The 26,253-nt window shown below is 34.9% G+C and overlaps 1 protein-coding gene across 1 annotated transcript in view; it reads left to right on the plus strand.

Annotated features, from left to right (window-relative positions):
- The window catches only part of LOC135706815 (uncharacterized), a 277,123-nt gene that overhangs the window by 208,383 nt on the left and 42,487 nt on the right, over window positions 1-26,253 (plus strand). Inside the window, 2 exon segments of the mRNA XM_065228484.1 lie at window positions 11,572-11,775; window positions 24,193-24,488. Of these exon segments, the coding sequence (XP_065084556.1) occupies window positions 11,572-11,775; window positions 24,193-24,488 (500 nt within the window).

Consider the following 26,253-nt stretch of genomic DNA (forward strand, 5'->3'; position numbering starts at 1 on the left):
TGTGCCAGATATTGTCTTTGTGCTGTTATATAGTTCTTCGAGTTCTTCTGACATTTCGATGTACTGTTCAGTGGATATGTACTCGAAACGTAGTTTTGTGATATTTTTATCTGTTTGTTCAACTGCCCAGTTATATAATTCTCGTGGAGTTGTTATGGTGTTTCCATAATCTCGAGCAAGACTAGCTCTCTTTGCCATTCGCTTGAGAGTGCCACAAATGGCATCACATGGACCTTTTCCATGAGAGCTTGCAAAAAAAATGCCATTCTGCTTCTAATCCATGCTTTGACTGAAATCTACACAGACTAGCAAAGTGTTTTTTTATTTTTGTATTGTGATGCTGACCCATCTGACATAAAAGTAATTTTAGAAAAATCAATCGATTGTTTAATAAAATCCATCATTTTTGAGATGAACAACTGAACTGCAACTGTATCGTGAGTCATGACTTCTGATATGATAATGAAGCTAACATTTTCAAGTTTATTATCTTTCTTATAATAAACTTCAAATGGATGTATTGTTGCTTATACAAAGCGCTGCTCAAGGATATCACTGGAATAATTCAGTGATATCCTTGAGCAGCGTTTTGGATAATGAATGAATAACTTTCAGAAAAGTCACAAATTGCTAGAATTTCGCTTTCTTCTAATGATTCTTTTTTATTTCTTAGAAAAGATGACTGTTGTTTGTTAAATAAAGTCATGAGTTAAGTTTGTTAATTTTATCAATGAGATACGGAACAAATTCATCAACAGGCTTGATAATCGTTTCCAAATTACAACGATCAGTATTCAGCCACTGTTGAAACACAACATCTTGTTTGTCATTTGATTCTAATAGCAAAGTAAGTTCCTCTTCAATATGTTCATTGGAAGCACACTTTTCGCAAGCACGGAAAAAGCAATCAGTTGTTGTAGTAGAAATATTACAAAGCATTTTTTCTATTATTGCATATTGTGACATAATTCTTAAACTGTTCATCATTATCAATTATCAATGATCAATTAAGCGGTAAAAAGGTATTCTAATTCAGAAGATGAACCAAAAATATTTAGCTTGATTGGAAAAAGGAAAAAATAGCATGTATGAAAATAGGTTTAAAACATTGAAAATATATAAATAAATGATATACGAAAAATCTTGTCTTTTTTCTCTTACATATTATCAAATTTTGCATCAGTAATAGACAACAGAATAAGGGAATGATATTTTTTTTTGACAAGGTCTACATGTTCAAATAGTTTTATTGAACTCTGAGAGGGTGCTGCCGATTCCAAATACGATTCGGCGAGAAATGCATCATGAGCCCTTTTCATATGAAATTCTCGATTAATCAAAGTGAACTTAAGTGCTGATTAGAAAAAATTGAATCGCAACATTGAATTCTGAAATGATTTTGAGCTTCACTGGTTTAGTTTTGTGTGAAAATGGCAAATCAAAAAAAAATCAGTTCAGACATGAAAAAGTTTTTGTAAGAAAAAAATTTTTTCCTTAAAAGTGCCTATCTCGCGATGCATGGACGGATGGTAGTAAACGTAATTACCTATCTTGAGGCAAAGTTTCAACCAAATCAAACATGGCCATTTTTTTAAATCGACTTTAAATTTTAAAAATCGATTTTTTTCAGTGTAGGTTTAAAATGAAATTTTTTCCAGTATTTTTTTTTCGATAATTTGGTTATTTTCTTAAAAGTCATCCATACAATATATTTGTGTTGGAGTTGTCAATTTTCCATAATATTTTTTTAAAAAAAATCGACAGAAAAAGTTTGGCCCTTCTCAAATGTTAGTCTAGATAAATTTTGGAAAAACTGAGTATACAAAAGTGCTTATTTAGTCAAAGTCTACACATCCAGAAAATTTTATTGAAATCTGAGAGGGTGCTGCCAGCTTCGATTCGATTTGGCGCGAAATGCGTCACAGTGCTTTCTCCGTTTTTAGCAAAACGTGTGTGAGAGGCATAAATGTAACGTAGAATAAGCTTCTCTATCACTACCCAAGTAGAGGGGAATAGCAAAACTAGAGCAAAATAATAGCAAATTTTAGTATCAATATCAATATCAATGTTATTGGGAAGTTGTGTGCTATAACAAGTTAACAGCTTATTTTGCTATCAAAGCATGATTTTGCTATTGTTATGATATTTTATTATAATGCATGCAAGAGCTAATTTTCATTAAATTGATTAATTTAAACTTCATACCAATAGTTTGATGAGATATGATTGCATAATGTGATATTAATTTGCTATGATTTTCTATGATTAATTTTCTATTTTAAAAATAAGTTAAATTACTATCTAGTTACAACAGGGACACAATCATTCAAGTTCCGAGTTCATTCCTTTCGATTAGAATTATAGTTAAGTCTTGATTTATACCTAAATTTATACCATATTAAATGCTTTATTACTTTCTTTTCTCTTCAAATATCATGAAATTCAAAATCCGGTATCTTAAAAACCTGATGAAATTAAATTATAACCTGATTCTTCATAATTTTAGCTACATGTCAAGATTTTTCGAAATTTTTAAATCTTGTTTTTTCTTACTTTCTTATCTCGAAGAATTTTTCTCTCGAGAAATGCTGTTAGTCTCAGAATATAGGTTTCCCAAGATCTTGAATTACGAATTTTGAAGACCATGAGGTTCAAAGCTTGTCTAAGCCTATGATATCAAAACCTTTTTTAAATCCGTAAAATTTATTTTGAACAAAATTTCGTTGAAATTTTTATTCAGGCACATTTATTTTGTGGATTTTTTTTTTTTTACTTTTGACTAGGTCAAACATATTCTAATTATTAAAATTCTTATTTGTTTTTAATATTCATGTACCAAATTTTTTATGAAATGACTGTCTAGGAAGGATCGTCCAATTTTTTCTTAGTCTTATATTCAGGAAAATTGATCTAATTTCGTTGACTTTTATTTACATTTGTATATGTATCAGAGATATCAGTATTTATTAGTTACAAAATCTTGAAAACATATTGGTTTGAGATCTTAAAACTACTTTTATTTCAACATTCACAATGTTAAGAAATGTGCATCTGCCGAAACGAACGCTGGCGCTGTAAGTCTCCTTAATAATGATATATAAAAAAAATCGTATCTTCAACATTTGCCTATGTCCTAAATGTATGAAATTTGTGCACTATACCTTAAAATAGTCAGAATTTTATAAAATGATTAAATTCAAACTCCAAGAATTTAATGTTGGTTCCTATGCCTGAGATTTGATTGATGGTGAAATATTCAAAATAAAAATAAAAGCTAGTTACAGAAATCATGAAACTACCAAACTCTGAGAATTTTCTTAAGTTTGAACCATGAACAAACAATTATTGCTTGTTCAAAATCAGTAAGCACTTAAGGCTCTCCCAATCGAGGTCCCAATCGTTGTTATGGAATAAATTAAATCAAATTTATTGTTTCACCATTAAAATAATAGGAAACCTCAATGTAATATTGTTGATCACAGAAAAAATGTACCCAAAAATAAGTAGCCGTGACGCAATTTGAGTGAGATTTTATTTAACCGTAGTTTTGCAAGAAAAAAAAATGCAGCAGCCCCTCCAGATAAATTTTCTAGCTTCACCAATGAATCTCAGCCGGAAAGTTTTTTACTGAGACCCAGCATAATAAAATTCCAAACTAAACTGTTCTAAACAATTGCTATTCAGAAATAGAAATCGGCATTCAATGACGAACAAAACTGATATCAAAGAAGGCTAAAAAAATAAAATTGATATGTTTTCTACAGCCATTCACATGGATGCTAAAGCTACTAATGAAACATCTTTTAAAAAATATTGTTCGATTTGTACAAACAGTGTGAAAAACCTGTTAAGTCAACATCAAAGATCATAAAATTATCTAAAAGAATAGTTTTTAATTTGTTTTTGTGACCTTAACTTCTTAAGAAGGGCATGACTAAATAAAGACTCTTTTTTTCATTTTAAAATATTTGTTATGGGTTTGGAAATAAAAATTGGCTAACAAATTATTTCCACGACAGTCCTTATATGGGTCCTTATTGTCCATATTGGGAGTTTAATATTTGTGTATCTGTATATTTGTGTTTGGATTTAAAATAATTCATCTGACAATTTAGTCTACATGAATAAAATTAAAGCCAATTTAACACAGACCTAATCTGATTTGCAAAACGTTCAGTTGGTTTGAGTATTGAACTCGAAAAACTTTTCGACAGCCGTAAACGCACGACTAAGGTCTGTTCATAAATGAAAGAAGACATCTTGAGCATCTCCAACGTAGCAGAAGCATAGCAGATCCGGCCAAAAAAATGGAGGATCCGTATGCTTTCGGTAGATGGATAGAAGCCGGTTTTTTATGCATTCTTTTCTGTAAGTTTCACCATTAATTGTGCTCGTTAGGAAATATGAAGAACTATTCAAGCCCCAGGAGTAAATGGCTTGCCACACCAAAACCTTTTTTCAAAAATTTTCGGTTTGTATATATCGCACATCATCACGCACGCTCAGCGTAGAAAAATTGCGTACGGGTATCCAATTTGACGTACGTCTCGTCGTGCACCGGTTTGGCTTTTGAAGGAGAACGTCATACAAGTTCCGTGACTTATTTTAGAAGTAGCTTTCTGTGAATCCGTCCTTTTGGTGCTTTTTGCTTCTTGTGGGTTCTGATATTGTTACGTTTTCTGATATTCTGCACAGTTCTGACGCTAATGTCCAATTGTTTGGCAATTTCACGAACGGAACACGGTTTATGCGATTTCAAAAGGCATACTGCTGCCATCTCCTTTTTCTGTTTTTGCGTCCAGATTTCTGTAAATCTTCAAGAAAACACGTTCTCCAAACTTCTTAACAATCTTGAACACTGTAGATTTACTGCACTACACGCTTTTTGCCAATTCTCGAACCGACAACTTTTCGGAAGACCATTTGTGCAGAACTAATCTGCGAGTTGATAAGCTGATCTGACGCTAGGCGCCTAATACAAAGGTGACACACAAGGAAGAAGTGTTAGTTTGTTTACTAAAATGAACCATGCCTATTTTGCTATCGCAAGTTTTGTTATAAGAAATGCTCCTCGTGTTTATAAGGGAAATTCACATCAAAGGTTGATTAATTGAGTAGGAAACCAGTTTGGCACGCCATTTGTGACCAGCGTTCACCTTCTGGTCATATGAAACAGGTCAAAAACCGTCCAAATTCGCCCATAAAATGTTTTGTTTCTAATTTCTGTATGGCAAAATAGTGAACTTTTCTTGAACATTAACGGCAAAGAACTCACCAACACTGGGAGACCGTGAGCTCCTGCTCACCTGTTACCCGCCTAGGATCCGACCCATCGTTCGAAATTTCTCACTTTTATTATTTTGCAGGTGTTGCCAAAGTAAACAATGTTTTTACACCCTGAGCGAAAATTCACAATTTTTCGTTACGTTTTAACCCTAATCCATTGATAAACAGGTGTCCACTTTCTTTAATGAACAGTCCTTACACTCTGAAATTGGTTTGTTGTGCTACAGTGCTACAGTAGAACAATCAAATTGACATTCCATTTAGTCAATGACAACGTTTGCTATTTTATAGATTGTTAACTGAGCACAGGTAACGATACAACTAATTTAGGTTATCTTAAAACAGTTTCAGTTGAAAACCACTTGTAAATAACGATTTGTTATGTCAGGTGCACTTTGATTTCAGGAGTACTTTTCCGAAAAATGGATAAACATCTTTGGATCCTAATTATGAACTGATTTTCTTATTTAAAATATTTTATCTTGAGTTCAGAATTTATTCAATTACTGCCCAATTCTAAAAATTTGTAATAATGAATTGTTTATTTTGAAGTTAAATTTCTAAACCTTTTATTTTGTTATTAATATATTATTGAATGGAACAGCAAAACAAATCTCGTAGTCCTACGTCGTGCGTTGGACACAACCGTTTACTTTTTTTTTTCAAAAGTACTGCTTAAATGGAGATTACATTCATACAGTATTGAGGCCCCTAAACTTTTAGTAGGGTACAGGGATATTAAGGTGAATCGCTGTTGTATTACCAGATTATTTTATGAAGACCTTCAATAGTTTTTCATTTAAAACTTAAATTCTTATTTTTTTGAAATAATAATATTTTAAATCCTCCCGAGCATTTCCAGCCCAAAACGCAAACCGGTTGGTCATGAGTGTTTCCGATTTGGATGAAACATTTCTTACGTGTTCGCTGCTACTAATGGTTGCATTTTTCATTTAAATATGATTTTTTCCTCCAGAGTAACTTTTGAAAAGGGCGTATAAAAAAATGGATTATTTTTTTTTCAAAAAAATCATAACTTGAAAACTATTGATATGATTAAAATGACATATCAGAAGAAGTTTTAGGTAGTTAAATTATCTTTGCGGAAAAAAAACACTGAAAGAAAAACTTAGTAAATTAGTATTTAAAAAACGTAAAACGATGATTATCTCAAAACACCCCCCCTTCGATCTTTATAATTTTTTTTTCAAGAAAACTGAAAAAATGCCCTAATATTTGGTGAAGAGTGTATGCTGGTAACCTTCTTAAAAAAAAATCTATAATTTTTGAAATTTATGTTGGTTTTTACAAGTTGGTGAAATTGCATATTTTTTAGTAAAATAGGATTCTACGCATAATTTTCAAAAACTTTGCATATAAAAACTTTTTTCCTAAGTCCAGCGGTTCTCAAGTTAATGCAATTTAAAAAAATAATTATAATAATTTTCTACATTTTGGGCCATTTTCAAATGTTAGTCGTGATGTCCCAGCAACGAGATGTTTTTCCATGAATATATATTAAAAAAACAAACAATTCATTCTCAAATATGGTAGCTGTCAGACTTACCCGTTTCTATTTAGACGCAGCGGAAAAGAAACAAGTTTATAAGTAAATACTCTCAAATATACCCAAATAATCAACAAACCCACTCATGTGCCTTTTTTCTGTCCTCTATTAGTTGTATACCTAGATAGAATTGTGTATGTCATAACAGAGGCTCAAAACATAAACAGGTAAACAAATATGTTATTAAACCTGTAATTGAGATAAATTCTCTAGGTACTTCTCTGACGTATACCATATTGTGCCTTAAGAGCTCATCCCGCGATATCACAACTACATAAAAAGGCACCCCGTGGAGGCTTCTTACACTCACACTTAAAAAAGTTTGCTATAATCAATTGTACCTAATGAAGATAGGTATAATGTCAACATTGTAATTATTCTGCTACATATATATATATATATATATTGGGACGTTCTTCACCTGTTCTGTATCCGCTGATTTGCCGCAGATCCCGCCTCTCAAGGGTGAACAAACTGGCTGTCTACAAACAAATCATAGCGCCTGCGATCCTCTATGCAGCTCCCCTGTGGGAATCATGTGCACAGACTCACAGGAACAAAATCCAAATCACTCAGAATAGAGTGCTGAGGATGGTTCTTGATCGTCCTTTCAACACTAGAATAACAAATTTACATGAAGAGGCAGGCATTGCCAAAATAGATTCCCGAATTAACGAAATTAAGACTAAATTTGCACAAAAATGTATTTTATCAGAACATGTATATAGTAGTTGTAGGTTAGTTGTAGTTGTAAATAGTAGTTATAAGTAGTCTCCTTTTTTCAAATTTTAAACAAACCAATCCCACCAAGGTGGTCATTCTTAAAACAGGCGTGATAGGACTAGGAACTGTAATTAATAATAATTTTAATTGAAAAGGAACTAAAGCTGAAAAGACGCATCTGTGTCACTTGATAAGGTATACATGTAAACCACACAATACAAGAAATAAAGATCATTTAAGTCAAGTTCTTCACCTGTTCCATTCAGTTCATCTCTCTTAGCGTTTCAAGTTAAAAAGCAAGTAGTTTTTTACGATGGATAACAATTTCAAGTGTTGTAAACCTCTACCTAAATCAATTTCAAAGCATGACACAGTAGCAGTTCAGTTGTTTATCTCAAAATTATTAGAATTTTTAAAGTCGCAAATAACAGTCCAAAAGTGTATTTTTATGTTAGATAGAGCAGCATCACAATACAAAAACATAAAAAAATTTGCTAGCCTTTGTGGATTTAAAGATAAGCATAATGTAGAAATGGAATGGCACTTCACACGGCAAAGGTCCTTGTGATGCGATTGGCGGTACCCTTAAGATAATGGCAACCAGAGCAAGTTTAGCTAAGCAACACGAGCACCCTATAACGAACCCTAAACAACTGTACGACTGGGCAAATAGTCGTAAAGAAGATCTTCAAACAAAAATGTAATTTTGTTATGTTTCTACGGAAGAATACAAAAAGGCTGACACGGAATTTGATCCAATTTTTAAGAAAGTGAAACCAATTCCTGGAACTCGAAAATATCATTGCTATATTCCAGTTTCAAACAACCAAATTGCAGTAAAAATATTCTCTAATTCAAACGATACACCCAAATTATTCAATGTATTCAAATAATATGATTTGTAAAATAAAATAATAAATAGGGGAATTTACGTATTCTCGTCAGTCTAAGCAGCGTCCGAACTTCTATTAGCGATTTCTCAGCGTCACACACATACATGACAGGTTTGTTTGTTGACATTTATCTGCTGCTTGCTGTTCTACCAATTCCAATCGACAGAATTGATCAAAACGGGTTGAACATGTTTTTACAACGCTCCAAACTTCTCAGGTGAGTGTGACTATTGTCGGCAGTCTCTTTTTCTTTGGCACCCTTTCTATTTGAACTGCGTGTTAACCAGCTGTTGTATTATCGGCAACTCGAAATCAGCCGTATTTTGTAGTGTGTATATTTAATTTAAAGAAAAATATGGCATAACAGGATTGCACAGTCGTAAAAATGTAATCAGATTGAAGCTGAAAAGGTAAGGAATCGTCTAAATACATTCAGCGAAGAGTTTTGATGGGAAAATACAGTGAAATTAACGTTTCAATTTTGGTTGCCGAAAACAGTCAATGGGTGCCGAAGCCATAATTTACCCTATATACTGTTTCTTATCTCAACAAATCTTTCATTTGACCACATCAACGTGCTTCTCTTCCACTGCCTCTAGATAGAAACGGGTAAGTCTGACAGCTACCATATCTGAGAATGAATTGTTTGGTTTTCAATATACAATCATGAAATAAAATCTCGTTGCTGGACATCTCGACGAACATTTGAAAATGGCCTAATATGTTGAAAATTGTTATAATTATATTTTTTTAATTCGCATTAACTTGAGAACGGCTGGACTTAGGAAAAAAGTTTTAATATGCAAAGTTATCGAAAATTATGCGTAGAATCCAAATAAATTATTATTTTATAAAAAAATATGCATTTTCATCAACTTGTAAAAATCAACAAAAATTTTAAAAATTATAGCTTTCTTTTTAAGAAAGTTACCAGCATACACTTTTCACGAAATTTAAGGGTAATCCATCAATTTTCTTGAAAAAAAAAATTATAAAGATCGAAGGGGGGGTGTTTTGAGATAATCATCGTTTTACGTTTTTTAAATACTAATTTACGAAGTTTTTTCTTTCAGTGTATTTTTTCCGCAAAGATAATTTAATTACCTAAAACTTCTTCTCATATGCCGTTTTGATCAGATCAATAGTTTTCAAGTTATGATTTTTTGGAGAAAAAAAAATAATCCATTTTTTTATACGCCCTTTTCAAAAGTTACTCTGGAGGAAAAAATCATATTTAAATGAAAAATGCAACCATTAGTAGCAGCGAACACGTGAGCAATGTTTCATTCAAATCAGAAGGGGTCGAGACAAAATTGACATTTTTTTTAACGATTTGAGCTAGAAATGCTCTCCCCCCATATTTGCAAGGGAGCATAAAAGGCTTAATGCAAAGATATCAAAGTAAAGGTATGCCCTTCGATAAATTTTGAAACTTCAACAAGCATCATTATCGTGCAACATTTCTAAACTGAATGGGGATCAACCTTTTTATGAGACGGTTGCCTGTAGCTAAAACAATAATAAAAGATGAAGGCCAATTATCAGCCGTAAACTGGTAATACATTACGAGATTTAAAATATCAGGAGAGTTTATTCAGGAGAATCTGGGAAAATATCGATGCAATTAAAGAATACATTGTTCTGATCTTAATTTCCAATGGTTAGTTTGGGTATAATATGCTTAAAAACATATGTTCACACTTAGTTTTTTCTACCGAACTCGGCTGTGCAAATCTCGGCAGAAAAAGCTTTACTGAGATCTCAGCAAACATTTCATTTGTTTGCTGAGATTCAGCTAAGCATTATCCGAGACTCAGCAATGAAATGTCACTTTTGCTGAGATCTCAGTGAAACTTATTTTGCTGAGATTTGCACAGCCGAGCTCGGTAGAAAAAACTAAGTGTGTTCATCAATCATTATCTACCACTTATTGTCCAGGTTCAAATGTTAAGGTAAATGTGAATTGTAGGTTGGAAACATTTTTTTCCCAAAATGAAGCACCCTAATATACATACCAGATGCAAGAAAGTTTGGGCACATCACTTGAAGTGGTGTCTGACTATTTATTGAATTTAGTTGGACCCAATTGTGGATCGCAAAAATATCGCAAAAGCGTAAAAGAAATAAACATATTTCAATTTCATGTTAACATTCCGGCTATTTTGGATGCTACTTTATATGAAGTACAGCTCTTGTGCCGTTGCGAGAAGACTTTATCCCAACGATCTTTATCGCTACAATAAAGACACTTAAATGATAAGTTTTACCGAGGACTCCCCACAGCACTGATCCCAACGATAAAAGCACTCAAATAAACTGCTCCTTAACTCCATCCTGACACGCTTAACTTGAGGACACCATGAATAACTGCACCGCCACAACTACTAACCATAGTCAAGACGAGAAAGTTTTATCATATTTCTTAAACACGTTCTTCGCGATGATATTTTGTTCTCTTTCGTTATGACTATTTCTTCACAACTCTCAACCACCCGCCGCATTCGCTACCAAACCAAACAGCTATCAGCACGTCACACATAAAAAGTTTCCCATTCATTTTTTACTCCGTCCACACCCACTATAATCGAGCGATGAATTTTCCTTTGCCACAAGAATCACTTCGGTTCAATATCCACAGTATTTCCCCGCTAGCAAATTTCTTCCATTCCCAGTCGGACTGTTAGTCTTTATAACATACACTTATACAATCTACAGAAACTGTGTGCTATTGCTTAATCTTAAATATTTACTCTCTATCTCTTTACAAGTGCTCTACTATTTCTATAGCTTCCATCTATTGTATGATAGCTTTTTTATTATCCTATTCTGTTAAAAAAGAAACGCAGCAATACGCTCGGCTTCCCTAATTAATAATTCCGCCTATTCTGGTTTTCCAATTAAGTTCGTTCCGTTTCGCTTCCTTCAAATTAATATTTTTATATGTATATATATTTGCCATGCCACCAACCCCATTTCAGTAGGTAAGACGATGAGGCCTAATCAAACTGTCTGGTTTTCTTTTTCCCTCCTCTTCTCCCGACTCCGCGCGCGTACCTGTAAATGTCGGCTATCCCATATCCGGCGCGCACTCACACCACACAGCAGCAGCCTTTTCATCCGTGGCCGGAGGAACCTTCTTCAGTCATTTCGGAACGATGCACAAGAGCCCGAATCAACTCGGCGATATTCGTCTCGTCCGAGGGCAGAGGATTCGACTCGATCGAATTCATCCGGCGGTACGGCTCGCAGTCGGTCCTGTGCCGGAAGGCGCGCAGTGCCGAGAATGTGTCGGCCACCGAACGGCAGGTGAGTCGAAGGCATCGTTTTTATACATATTTAGCATTAATGTCAATTTCCTCAGATAGGTATTTATAATTACAGTTTGCAACATGATGATGTGAAAGCATCATACTGTTTAAACATAATGTTCTGGTATTATTCAATTACAGTTTGATTTAGTAGGGGAAACGCTCCTATAGTTGCAGTACGTAAGAAGCGTTAGGTTCCTATAGTTGTGCATGGAGACTCAATACACAACAATAGGAACCGAACGCATCTAACGTACCGCAACTATAGGAGCATTTCCCCTATAGGGTTACGGGATGTAATGTCAGCCTAGCCTCTCACTTCGGCGTATCAAACAAATGACTCATTCAAAACTAATACCACATCAGCTGTAAAATTATAATTCGTTAATTAATTGCCTATTTTAGGTCACATTTTGAACATTTATTGTTCTTTTTCAAAGAAAAAGTTATTAAATATTCTTAATTTTCAATTTCTAGGCACCATGATCTTGCCCTATTTAAGAGATGAACTAGCCTTCGGCTAAAAATTTCTATTATAAAGATTTAAAAAAAAATCTTTCTCTATTATTGCACTAACGAAAATCTACACATCGGTGGTCATCAAAAAACCTGATAACTTCATGAATTGAAAGGACTTACGAATTAAATTGGTGACTCTTAAGAGTTGATGAGTAGTTGAATGCCCATGGCAAAATCCAAACTGCTCATCTGCAAAAATTGAGTTCGTATTGATGTGAAGCATCATTCTATTTAAAATTATCTTTTCAAAACGTTTACTTATTGAAGAAAGCAAACTTATAGGACGGTAGCTAGAAGCTTCAGCTGGATATTTAACCGGTTTCAAAATTGGAACAACTTTTGCATTTTTCCATTTATCAGAAAAGTATGCCAAATGGAAACATCTATTAAATAATTTTACCAAGAAAGACAAGGTACTCTCTGGGAGTTTTTTGATGAGGATATAGAAAATTCCATCATCACCTGGAGCTTTCATATTATGAAACTTTTTAGTTATAGACCTTAATTCGTCCAAATCAGTCCCCGAGGAATCATCAAAAATATTTTCCCAAGAGAAAATATTCAGAAAATCCCGAGCAACCCGATTCTCAATAGGACTACTAAGACCCAAACTGAAATTATGGGAACTCTCGAATTGCTTAGCAAGTTTCTGAGCTTTTTCCAAATTTGTGATCAAAATTTTACCACCTTCTTTAAGCACTGGAATAGGCTTTTGAGGTTTTTTCAAAATTTTTGTGAGTTTTCAAAAGGGTTTGGAACTCGGGTCTAATTTGAAACATTATTTTCAAAGTTTTGTTCCGAAGGGCAGAGAATCGCTTTTTATTTTGTTTTTGCAAATCCCGCCAGATAACTTTTATGGCAGGATCGCGTGTTTTTTGATATTGTCTCCTACGGACATTTTTAAGACGGATCAAGAGCTGAAGATCGTTTGCAAAGGAATGTTTGGATCGAAGCTATATTCCATAAATGTTCGATATTGCTCCCAATCAGCTCTATGGTAATTGAAAGTAGAGCTGTTGGGATTAGAAATTATTTCTTGGGATATTTCAAAAGTTATTGTAAGGTGATCAGAACCGAAGTCTGCATGGGTAACCAATTGGCTACATGAATCAGTTAAGACCAAATCAATAGTTGGGGGATTTTTTGCAGAAGAAAAGCATGTTGGGCTGTTTGGATATTGTATAGTGTAATAACCTGCAGAACAATCATCAATCAGAATATTACCATTGGAATTGCTTTGAGCACTATTCCATGAGCGGTGTTTTGCATAAAAATCACCAATAATGAAGAATTTATACCTATGACGGGTAAGTTTCTGAAGGTCACCTTTGAGCAAATTCTTTTGCTGGCCTACGCATTGGAATGGCCAAGTTGTCCAAATTTTGTTTCAACAGAAACTTCCAAAGTTTCAAAAACATTGGTGTCAAATGAAGAAATAATTTTATGTTTGATTCGTCTATAAACAATTATGACAACATCATTACTAAAAATGAAATAATTTGCGGTCAGGTTTAAGGAACGTTTCAGTTTTAACGACAATATGCACGTTATGAACTCTCAAAAAGTTAAATAACTCGTCTTCATTATCTTTTAGAGATTTCCAATCCAATTTAAAATATTTAATGCTTTAAAATCCATTACTGAATTTTAAAGTCATGACAATATTTTTTGCAAATTTTACTCCAGTTTGAATAGCATCAAACATGCATCAATTATTGATTTATGTAAAAATTCCATTTTAGGGGCAGTACTAGTAAATTTTTATCCAAATCGACTTCCATGCAGATTACTATAAGAATCTGAAGGATTGAAGAGGAGTTTTTTCCACTGAAAATCCCTTAGCTCATTTTGGAAACACATTCTCGAAGCTCATTTTGGGAGCTCATTTTGTATGCTCGTTTTGGAAGCTCCTTTTGGAAGCTCCTTTTGGAAGCTCCTTTTGGAAGCTCATGTTGGATGCTCATTTTGGATGCTCATTTTGAATGTTCATTTTGGATGCTTGCCTGTCCCTCTGCTCCTCTGACTAACATGGAGTAACACGGACAGTACAATAAATCTGAGAAGCTACGCAATAAAGGAGGATTTCATCGTTTTAATATTTCCATAGCTGCAGTTATTTAGATATAATTGTTGGATTTCCTAAACTTACAAATTTAGATATGCATGCGATATTTGTTGATATTTTACAGTTCTCTATTATGAAACATATCGAACAAAATTCATGATCAATTTAATCCTAATCCACTAACCATATTTAAAGCAAATGAAAGTACATTTTTCTGAATCATGAAATATTTTGCAAATTATTGAATTTGAAAAACGTTACGATAAAGGTCAACATTTAAAATAAAAATTAATACCTCGGTAGTTAAAAACGCTCTTAGGAATAATTGGTCACTAGCCCGTATTTTGGAAAATGAGGGATTGAAAATTGAAATTGTTTAAGAAATTTTGAAATCGATAAAAATTAAATGCAAGGGGCGTTCTATGAATTACGTAGACAGTTATTGAAATATTTTAGATCCGTTCGCCTTGCTAAGACAATCGTTCATATATATTTTTTTAAATTGTATGAGTCAAAATTGGCCATAAACATTCTAGGGTAAATGACGGCTTCGGCACCAAACGTTGATATTTCACTGTATTTTTCATCAAAACACTTCGCAGAATGTATTCAAACGATTCAGTCGTCTTTCAGATTAAATCTAACCATATTTTCACGCCTGAGCAGTCATGTTACTTCTGATTTATCTTTAAATAAAATATCCAGGCTGAGTTATAACTTAGGCGTTACTGATTTTGTAAAAAAATTGTCTTCAATGACCAAATTCTGACGCATAAAACGTCAATCTCACAAATTAACAACACAATCAGGCAGGGGAGTGATTCTTCTAGCAGTAGGTATTTTTGATTACACAATCGTTTTATTCGTGAGAAATCGGTGATTGAAGCCCAAATCTCAAATCAGTCTGGGTATCGGCACTACAAGATGCGGCTGATTTCGAATTGTTGACAACAGAATAACTGGTTAACACGCAGCTCAAATCGATAGTTTGTCGTAGAAAACAGGATGCCTCAGGCTAAAAATAGCTTTGATAAAGTATTTCAAAAAGCATACTTTAAAACCTCTTCTGGCAACATAAAAGTTCTAATCATCATTATAACATCTGATGATTTCATGCTTCCGAAATACTATTGTTTATAGCAACCCTGATCAGCGAATCCAAACAAATAAAGCAACCAAAGATAAAGACAAAACGCTAACTACGACTACCACGACAAACTCTTGCTGCAACACAGCTCGATCGGAGTGGTAAAAGGATAATGATATATTGCTTGTCTGCTTTGTTGCAATATAGGGGAATTGGGTCTAATGTTGGCCTATGGATCTAAGATTGGGCCCATCGCTAAAAATGTGCTATTAATCAATTTTATCTAGATGAACGCGTCATTGGGACAGTATTTATGGATATTTTTGATCGCTATTGAAAATTTAGGTGATTGCTGAATTTTTGTATGGGCCCAAATTAGGGGCATTTAGGCCGACATTACAACCATATCCCCTACATGGTTCTTGATTGGAATCGAGAAAAGAAATAACACAAATATTGCCATTAACACACGTGTATGTATCATCTTCGGCTTTACTTCGTGAAGCAGATTACCAATAATTTGGTCGTTTCCATCTACCAACCCGAGCGAGCTATATTCCAAGGGCCGTTTGTCATGAAGTAGCGTTCGTTGATCGCATGTAGTTTTGTCATTTTGAGATATTGTTGATTCCTTTGCCCTGATACAATGCAGGGCTGATAGAACCAAATATATCCAAAAATAGTGATTTTAGTGACTAAAATGAGTAAAAAAGGGACCATTAAGTGACTAAAATGAGTAAAAAAGTGACCATTAAGTGACTTTTAAGGAACAAAAAGTGATTAAAAAAGGAGACCCAAGTAGAACTTATTGAGCTCCAATTTAAAAATGTATAAGAAGGTTTTAAGCATTTTGTCAATATTAGTAGTATTTGTTCTTGTATGATCGGTATCTGTTGTAAACAGACATGAGTGATTGATTTTTACACTAGCCTGCTGCTGGCTACTCTTTCATTTTGTTCAATTTTCAAGATAAATCCTTTTTTCAGTAAACCTGTTCCAATTCATAATTGTTGCCCAAAATGTGTGTTACATTTTAAACATTATGCTATGAAAATTCATTATAATTATCGTTAATAAAAACAATCGCTATTGTATGGTTTTTTGCGTGATTTATGATACGACAACCTATATAATCCGTCTTCATCGGCAGGAAAACACATCTAAATTTCAGCTGTTCGATGGAACACAACGTACCAAGAAGACTGGCAATTCTACTAGCTTTCATGCGCCTCCATATAGTATTTCATTTGAACAAATACCCTCAAGCTTTGAGCGTTGAATACGAGACTGTGACCCTGGTTTGGTATTGTATACAAGCACTTATATGCTGTCAGTTTTCTTACAGGCAGGGCTGCACATCAGTCCCATATGAGTTTTTGTCAGCTTTGAGTTCGCAATACTATTCGTTATCTAATGGCATCTCCTAATGCATTACGCCTCTTATTAGATTTGACCGCTTCGTTTAGTGCACTATTGGTATTATTGTAATTGGTAACTGGAGCGATTATCCGGTAAAATCCATTTCCTTTCACAACTCTTCAGTATCTATTTTATGAAAAATATTGATTAAATCAAACGGAAAATTACCAATTACGGAAGCACAGCAAAATCTAACACATAGTCAGATGTTCCAAATTAAAACCCTAAAGCTTTCAGCATCCCATAGTGAACCACTTGTTTTAATTAACATTTTTTGCAAAACAAAAATGTAAAATGAATGTCTATTTCTGGGTTGAATTTAATGTGATTCAACCTTATCTTATGCTTCTCGCTGAATAATTGAAGTTTTTTGTTCGGAACTATTCCAGAGGACCCCGCTTCTTGCTCTACGGTTAGATGCATTTGGTTAGCACCGTGTTGAGCGATCCATGCATCTCTATGTTTTGCGGACCTCGCATGTTGATGAATAGCCTGGAATCCTTTCGTAATCGAAAATGATTTTCTACAGATTTTGCAGAACACTTCCGTTTCTGAATGTTTCTTGGCCCAATCCGATACCGTGCATCCACTGGAATCCACTTGCTTTAACCAAACAACACGGAAACAACATTTTCCCATCTTAAGCACAGGGAAACGCGACAGTTGATACTCGAACTGTTAAAAAAACAAAACAAAATTAATTCAATTCGTTTAGAATCTTAGCTTATTAATTGAATATGACCTGAAATTATATATTTTTTAATACAATTAACGAGAACATCCAGTCTTTGAAAGAAAGATGATTCTGGTTCCCAAAGAAAATTCAGCAAATTAAATATTGCGCATTGCCCACCCTACTGAACAATCTCGCTGTTTTTCAAAAGAGCGGAAATAGCCATAAAACTGCGCTTTTGCATTGCATCGTCTCGATGTCTTTGGTTTACTTATAGGGAAGGGAAGGGGCACTATCAGTTGACGGGTCGAGGACGATTAGAAAAACGTAAACAAAAATGGTATGTTTTTGTCAACATTTCGACAAGCATTTTCACGCGTATTTTATTAAAGTAATGTTTATAAGATGATACGGGGTGAAAGTTGTGAAGTTCGTAGAGTCAGATTTTCATGTCATAGTAATTTTCTACTAAGCGAAACATTGAGTTTTCTCGAATGAAAATGTGTTTGCGAAAAAAGCTCGTAAAAATGCACTTGAGTTCGAAGTGAAATGTGAATGAAAATTTTGATGTTAAAACATTGTTTGATAGATGTTCTTCAGGTGTACATTGAAAACCAACCGAATTAGTGCTTTTAAAAAGTGTTTTTGATGAAAAGAAAACGCACAAATCTTTGCACTTATAAAAGCATCAATTTATGTTCAAAAAATATTTCCTTTTCAATGTTTTTAGCCCGATAGTTACTATTCCATGTGAATACAAAACACAACAGCCATTTTTTCACAGTTAATCTGACATCGGACCCCGAAAGTGTTGATTAGCGAAAAGATTCCCCCAAGCAATGTATCGAAATGAGTGGACGACTTTCTTCGCCCTGTAGAATCATGGAAGAGGCTTGATTAGTTTATGGCAGCTACATATCAATGATATTAATTGGTTTCAATTGTTTAGGGTTTATTTCGTACACCAAAAAGGCATACTTTACCTACCGACGGTAGCAAATATCATCCTGTTCAAAAATGCCTAATTTATCAATTCTTTTAAAGCTTGGATGAAAATTTGTATAATTTTCTAAAAATTGAAGTTTGGACACACAATTAAACACACAAAAATCATCGATTCACAAATCGCCTCGTTATTCAACAATGATCCATGGAACCATTGATTTTATGCATGAAAAAGGTTGAACATAGCCACTTCACCTAAAAAACACATAAAAACTATTTATATGGACTCAAACTATTGAAACAAAAAAAGGTCTTTTCGTGCAACTCACTTTTTTTTTACATATTTCTGATTCTTCTCTTAACTCAAGTAGGTGTCGCTACCGTACAACAACATCCCCGTATTCTAAAGATATTTTATTTTGGTGCAACAATTAGTTTTTCTCAAAAAAACAAAACAGTTTAGTTATACTTAACCAATTATATTACTATATAAACTCACTTATAATTTTCTCACTGAGAAGATGAATAATACTTCATTATGTGAAATTAATTTATTAAAATTATTTTATAGCTTTATAAATGTTCTAATTTCTTAGACTTCAGTAATTCACTTCAACGAAACATGGAGTACACGACAATTTTAGAGGGAAGCCCTCAGAACTTTATAAAAGTACTCATCACTTCAAGAAGTTCCATAGATATTAATGAAGTTCAGAGAAGATCATTGGGAGAACTTTAAAATTATTTAAGAACCTTGCGTCAGTTTATTTCAACGATATATAGTTTAAAAAAAAATCTCAAAAGTTAAGAGCAATTTGAAGGGTTTATTGAGAATCCTCCAGCATGTTATCTTAACTCAAAGCCTTAAGAGAAGATCATAAGTTTTCAGAAAGTTTTAAAGAACTTCAGGTAAATTTTGAAAATTTTAAAGATTTTCCTCAAATTTCAGAGAAGTCCTAAAAACTAATGAATTTTACAGAAGATCCTAGAACATCAGAGAAAGTTTAAGAATTTCAGACAACTTTATATATTGAGAGAATTTCTCCCAGCTTCTAAAAAAATTAAACAACTTTTAGAATCTGCCAGCATTTCGAAGAAGTCTAAACTTTTTTTTAATCCTTTGGAATTTTTTTATAATTTCAATAATGTTCAAAGCATATAAAAAAGTTCCCTGAATCTCAAAGAATTCCAAAGAACAAAATATTTCAAGACCAAACTAACTAAAGAGAGGGTTATAGTTTTTCATTCAATATCGCAGAACATCAAGGAAGTTTGAGGAACTTGGCAGAATATGTCAGAAGTTCAAAAAGCTCTTTGAGCTTCAGAGAAGTTTATTGATTTTAAGGACGAAGGGGTAGGGGGTCTTGAATTATTAAAAAATGCTACGCTAGAAGAATGCTCCTTTAGAAAATGTGAGAATTCAGGAAAAGTTCATAGAACTTAAAATTATTTCCCAGAACTTCAGATAGTTTCCTTGCACATCAATTTTGTTTTTCGGATTGAAGTTCTAGTTCAATTAGTCCAAATACTTAATATAAGATCACCAAGCTTCTCCAAAGCTGCTAAAAATCAAAAGAAGCTCCCAGAATGGTAGAGAATACGAAAAATCTCACAAGAATATCCCAGCATTTTAGAGAAGTTCTCAAAACGTCATAGTACCTTCAAGTACTTTGAAGGATTTTCCAGCATATACCAGGTTCAAAATAATGCACAATAGGGAAGAGCGCTACTTCGTCGTAATCGCCCATTTCCGTTCTATCGAGCAGAAATCATCAATAATATCAATGATTTCACAATGCACAACACAATAATACGTTTGTTCCCATGCGTTAGTTCATTAGCTACAACATAAATCCTATTAGAGCGCATTGTATGCATATTTACGCTCATTGTTCTCAAAACAAAAGAAGCGCTCCTAGCGAATCCCCTTTTTCTCCGTTTATCCGTAGGACGAAGGAAATCTAATGGCGTTTCAATGCGTTTGGACGGAATTGAAACGCGTAAAGGGTGATACGGTCAAAATTTGGTCAATATCAACTTGACGTATTTCTTTCAATTTTGCATTTAAAAAACCTGAACACCCCTCATTTTGAAGGTGTGTGTGTGTAGAATGTTGCTCCTATTTTGATTTTGGAATTCACTCTTCAGTTGTCAAAATGCCGTCCAAGCAAGAAGAGCAGCGTATCAAAATTTTGCTCGCGCATCGCGAAAATCCGAGCTACTCGCACGCAAAGTTGGCAAAATCGCTAAAAGTTGCCAAATCAACCGTTACAAATGTAATTAAAGTGTTTGGGGAACGTTTGTCGACAGCCAGGAAGTCTGGATCGGGGGGAAATCGAAAACCGGAAGCCGCTGAGACGACAAAGAGAGTTGCCGGTAGTTTCAAGCGAAACCCTAACCTCTCTCTCCGAGATGCCGCAAATAAGTTGGGTGTATCGTCTACAACCGTGCATCGAGCCAAAAAACGAGCCGGACTATCGACTTACAAGAAGGTAGTGACTCCAAATCGCGATGATAAACAAAATACGACGGCCAAAGCGCGATCCCGGAGGCTGTACACGACGATGCTGACGAAGTTTGACTGCGTGGTAATGGACGACGAAACCTACGTCAAAGCCGACTACAAGCAGCTTCCGGGACAGGAGTTTTATACGGCAAAAGGAAGGGGAAAGGTAGCAGATGTTTTCAAGCACATGAAACTGTCAAAGTTCGCAAAGAAATATCTGGTTTGGCAAGCCATCTGTACCTGTGGCTTGAAAAGCAGCATTTTCATAGCTTCCGGGACTGTCAACCAAGAAATTTACGTGAAAGAGTGTTTGAATAAACGTCTGCTGCCACTCCTGAAGAAACACTGTTGTTCCGTACTGTTTTGGCCGGATTTGGCATCTTGCCATTACGGTAAAAAGGCCATGGAGTGGTACGCCGCCAACAACGTGCAGGTGGTTCCCAAGGACAAGAACCCTCCCAACACGCCAGAGCTCCGCCCAATTGAGAAATACTGGGCTATTGTCAAGCGGAACCTAAAGAAGACCAAAAAAACTGCTAAGGGCGAGCAGCAGTTCAAGGCAAACTGGCTTTCTGCGGCGAAGAAGATGGACAAGGTGGCTGTACAAAATCTGATGGCAGGGGTCAAGCGTAAGGCCCGGCAATTCGGATTTGGAAAAGCGGAAGCGCCTAACTGAATATTTTTCCTGAATTTTATACTAATTGAACTTGAAAAAGAAATTTAATTTGATTTTAAAAAAAACGATTTCACCGATTTACACGCGTTTTCCCTTGACCAAATTTTGACCGTATCACCCTTTAGGACGAATTTAGAAGCAAGAAGCAGTGTTAGATTTTTAATAATATCTCAACATTGTTTGACTCTTTATCTAATCCAACGGTACGTATGGAAAGGTGGATAAATTTAGAAGTTATCTTTGAAGAAAACATTCCATGTTTTGTTCAAACCCTTTCCAAAAAGCGTGGTAAAGTGCACGATGTCCTTAGTAGGACGGAAATTAGATCAAAAACCCTATATCTAGCATAAACCAAAATTTACAACACCGGTGTTGTGGTTTTTTTATAGTTCTAAATAAACCGAAACCAGGATTTAGGACTACGTTGAAGAAGCCCGTAGAAATGATGGAATCGAAAACAACCAAAAATACACTAACGAAAAACCAAAAGCAACATTTCGAACGCTAGGCAATTTCCGGGACACTTGATAATGTGGGACGTTTTGCAGGACATTTGGTAATGCGGGACAGGAAGGCGAATCCGGGACGTCTTGTCACTTTAGCGTATTCCTTACGAGGCAAGGAAAAAGTGCGCCGAACACCTCAAGCCGATGCAATGCAAAAGCGCAGTTTTACGACCATTTCCGCCATTTGGAAAGCTACCGAAAAAGTAGTTTAGTTGGGTGAGAAATGCACAATAAAAAAACGCACTAGGTGGGGTTATGTTTTATGAAATTTCTCTTGTCGTTGTTTTCACTACGGAATTTTATTTTATTAACTTACCTCGACTCACTAATGGCATACAATAATTACAACATCATTTATTCAATCACAAATCACAAATTTTAGCACTTGGACTCACAAATTACAGCATAGAAAATGCCATCCTGAGATCTGCCAACTTGCGAATAAAAGAAAGCGGACACCTCATTGTTCGGCGGTATGTCTGGGCGAATTTTTCGCCAGAAAGAGTAAGAATAACATTAATCTCACTCATCTTCATCTAAGAGAATGTCTCTAAAATAAAGATTTAAAAAAAAAAAAAAAAAACTAAGAGAATCTTCATATGCTAGAACTCTTCTCCTTGTGTGAATGTGAATCATTCGTATTAATTCACTCCACAGAAAATCCCCATAAAGCAAACCCCACACGCATCAATATATTGACGCGAAGGGGAATTATTGACAATAATATTGATGATGTGAATTCAGAAATATTGTCAATCTCGATATATTGACGTCAATATAGAATGTATTGACAATACGATTATTGTCAATAAAAGTAATCGTGTAGGGTCCACTTAAGGATCTATCAACCTGTGCGCCATATTTCGTAGACCCGAATAGAAGTGAACTTCAGTCAACATTTAATTTGTCAAAGCGAAAAAGAATTGACCGATATTCCTAAACAGAGCTGAGTACTATACATAGGTGCACTGAAAATGATTTTATGGTTGAAAAAACATTTTTTTTTCAAGAAAAATATTTTGCGTTCTTTATTGAGCGCCTCCTTCGCTTTAAAAAAAAAGTGACTTTAGTGACTTTTTGACGAAAATAGAGACTTTGAAGTGACCACCTTAAAAAAAGTGACAAAGTCACTAAAAAGTGACCCGCTATCAGCCCTGCAATGGTTTAAATAATAGTAAGAACTAGGAGGAGACCGTATATCGCTCTGATTCCTTGCAAAGTTATAGCATATTTAAACTTTATTTCATGAGCTTTCATTAGGGGAGAAAGGGACACGTATGGATACAAAGTTAACTATGTCCATCAACTTTGTTCAAAACCTCCGAAATTAATATCAAGGTTCTAATAATTACGAGTGGGGCGATAACATGCCAAAGGTGCTGGGTTTGATTGCATGGCTGGTCAAGGAATGTTTTGTGATGAATTTTCTCGACTTCCCTGGTCATAGAACTATACAATATACAAAAATGGCATAGAAAGCTCCCAATTAACAACTGTAGAACTGCTCACTGAAGTCTAAGTTGAGGGCATTTTACACTTTCTATTTTTTAAACGTGTGTGATATGTGGTACTCCTATTATGTACATCATATATATATATGATTAATATATTAAATAGAGATCTACGTTAGTTTTCAACCCAATTTCAATATTCTAAAGCCCATTTCAATATTCTAAAGCATACACATATTCATCAGATATTTAATACATAACACGAACGAATAGCACAAAAATATTATATAGGGGAAATGGCTCTAATGTTGGCCTATGGATCTAAGATTGGGCTCTTCGCCAAAAATCTGCAATTTATCAAATTTTGTCTAGATGAACGCGTCATTGGGACGGTACTAATGGATATTTTTGGTCGCTATTGAAAATTTAGTAGATTGCTGAATTTATGTATGGGCCCAAATTAGGGGCATTTATTTAGGCCGATATTACATCCATTTCCCGTAATACGTATGTACATATAGTTTAGCATCGACCTTTCTCTACTAACCAAATACCATTTAAATTTCAGCGTCGGTTCTCCGCATATCCCGAGTGGGAATCCGAAGAGAGCAAACAGCATAATAACCCGATGAATGGTTATAGCAACTTCAATAGTAATAGTTGCAATGATCCCCACCAGGACTCGATCGAACTGGTGGAATGCCACAGAGAACCTAATCCCACGTCGTACGTGAGCACTAGCAGCAATCCGAAAGCCAGTAGCAGCAGTAGTGACAACGCCAACAGCAGACCAACGCCAAAGCTAGCGAATTTACCGACATTGTCGGTATCCGGGCCATCGCCACCACACGAGGAGGAATTTTTGTAATGTACCGATTTTATACTCTCATCACACTTGTAGCGTAGGATTTTTGTATGCCAAGACTATTTGATACACTTGAAAACGAACAAACTATACCCACATTCATCACGACTCGCCCCACAAACCGATCCACCGCTTATTGATACAGCTGTATAGATACGGATAACACATATCTACACCTCACAGTAGCGAAAACATCACATCAGTTAGTATCGTAGCTCACACGCTTTCCACTAACAACGAACGACTGCAACACTAGAGTTGTCCCTAAATAATATCATGAAAATCGAAGGCTTAAAAGACTAAAAACGGATATCATTTAGGCACACCCTTAAGCACATCTAAACAACTAGCAACATACACATAACGTGCTAAAAGCCTTATTAAGACTAGAAGAAAACTGTTCCACTTATATCTAAACGTTATCGGATTGCTTCCCCACTTCCGACCAGATGTAATCCAATATAGAGGATATGTAAGCAATCGATCCTTCATGGTATCACTTTCTCCCTGTTAGAAATTCGTATTCGTAAGTAGTATTCATCAACTCAACACAAATCTCGATATCAAATAAGATGTTGCTCATTTTGTACATATTCGATGGTCTAAAACTCACTATTTATGATCCTGTAGATATGTCCCCTAACTACGTTACCATCGTTATATCAATTGAACATGCGTTTTTATATTCATATACAAATTCAAAAGAGGGTAACACTATCCTAATATTGATATTCCCCTAAAATGTCACCGGGCGCGTTTCGTAAGTAAGCAAAACAAAACCGAAACGCAATTGCTGATCTCATCACGAGCTCAAGAAACGTTCAAATGAGCCAAGAGCCAACCGATAAATCCTCATATCCTTCGAAGACAACCCTCTGAGAAAAAAGAAAACTTCGTTGACCTTCCTCCAGCAAACGAAAAATAAAAATAAATAGTATCAAGAGACAACATAGGCCTGTAAACATGCACCCCTCGGGTAAAATGTCCCCACGTTGTTTATCGTTGCTTTTCCCTTACTAATTCTGGGATGTTATTTGCCAGAATGCTAGTTGTACTGAACTAGCAATGTTGCTCGTTAAATTCACGAATTCACAATCGGAAAGCAGTGAAAATCAGTGCTGGGCCATTTTACCCCCGGGGTGCATTTTAGACGCCGTTGCTGATCCAAATAGGGGAGAATGGTACAGAGGGGCAGAATGCACTTTTTTCGTATTGTTTTGAGAAATTGTTCTCGACATTGTTTCACCAATTCTAGGATTTATCATGCAGGACAATTCCTAAGATATCCAGCTCACACGCTGAAGTTCTATTGCTGCTTGATAAATCAAAAAAATAGCTTTGAAAAAAGCAAATTAATGTGAAGTTTGTCCGTTTGACCCCACTTGTGCGTTTTGTACAGTTCTCCCATACTTTTAACGATGTTGCTGAGGCTGGGAAATGGCTATTCCGTTAAAGTATCCGTTAAACGGTCGTCACGTGTGAATTTACATGGTTTAAGGCTAGCTGCTACGGAAAGACATACTGGGCCGATGAAGCAGGCGTTTGTTCATGGAAAAGGTTTTCTTTGTTGTTTGCAGATGAATCTACAAATCGGAAACGATATTATTAGTGCGGATGCGGGAAATTTCCTTTCGGCTAGATTGAGAAAAAAAAATAAACCAGAACTAGGTAAAATATTACAAACCATTTCTATTCAACTGTAAACGGAACACTAAAATTTACAATGATTGATAATTGAGTATTGAGATGGAGTAAACGAGCAGC

This window comes from Ochlerotatus camptorhynchus, unplaced genomic scaffold (assembly GCF_037179485.1).
Source record: "Ochlerotatus camptorhynchus isolate MF236.1 unplaced genomic scaffold, CSIRO-AGI_Acam_v1.1 ptg000291l, whole genome shotgun sequence".
NCBI lineage: Eukaryota > Metazoa > Arthropoda > Insecta > Diptera > Culicidae > Ochlerotatus > Ochlerotatus camptorhynchus.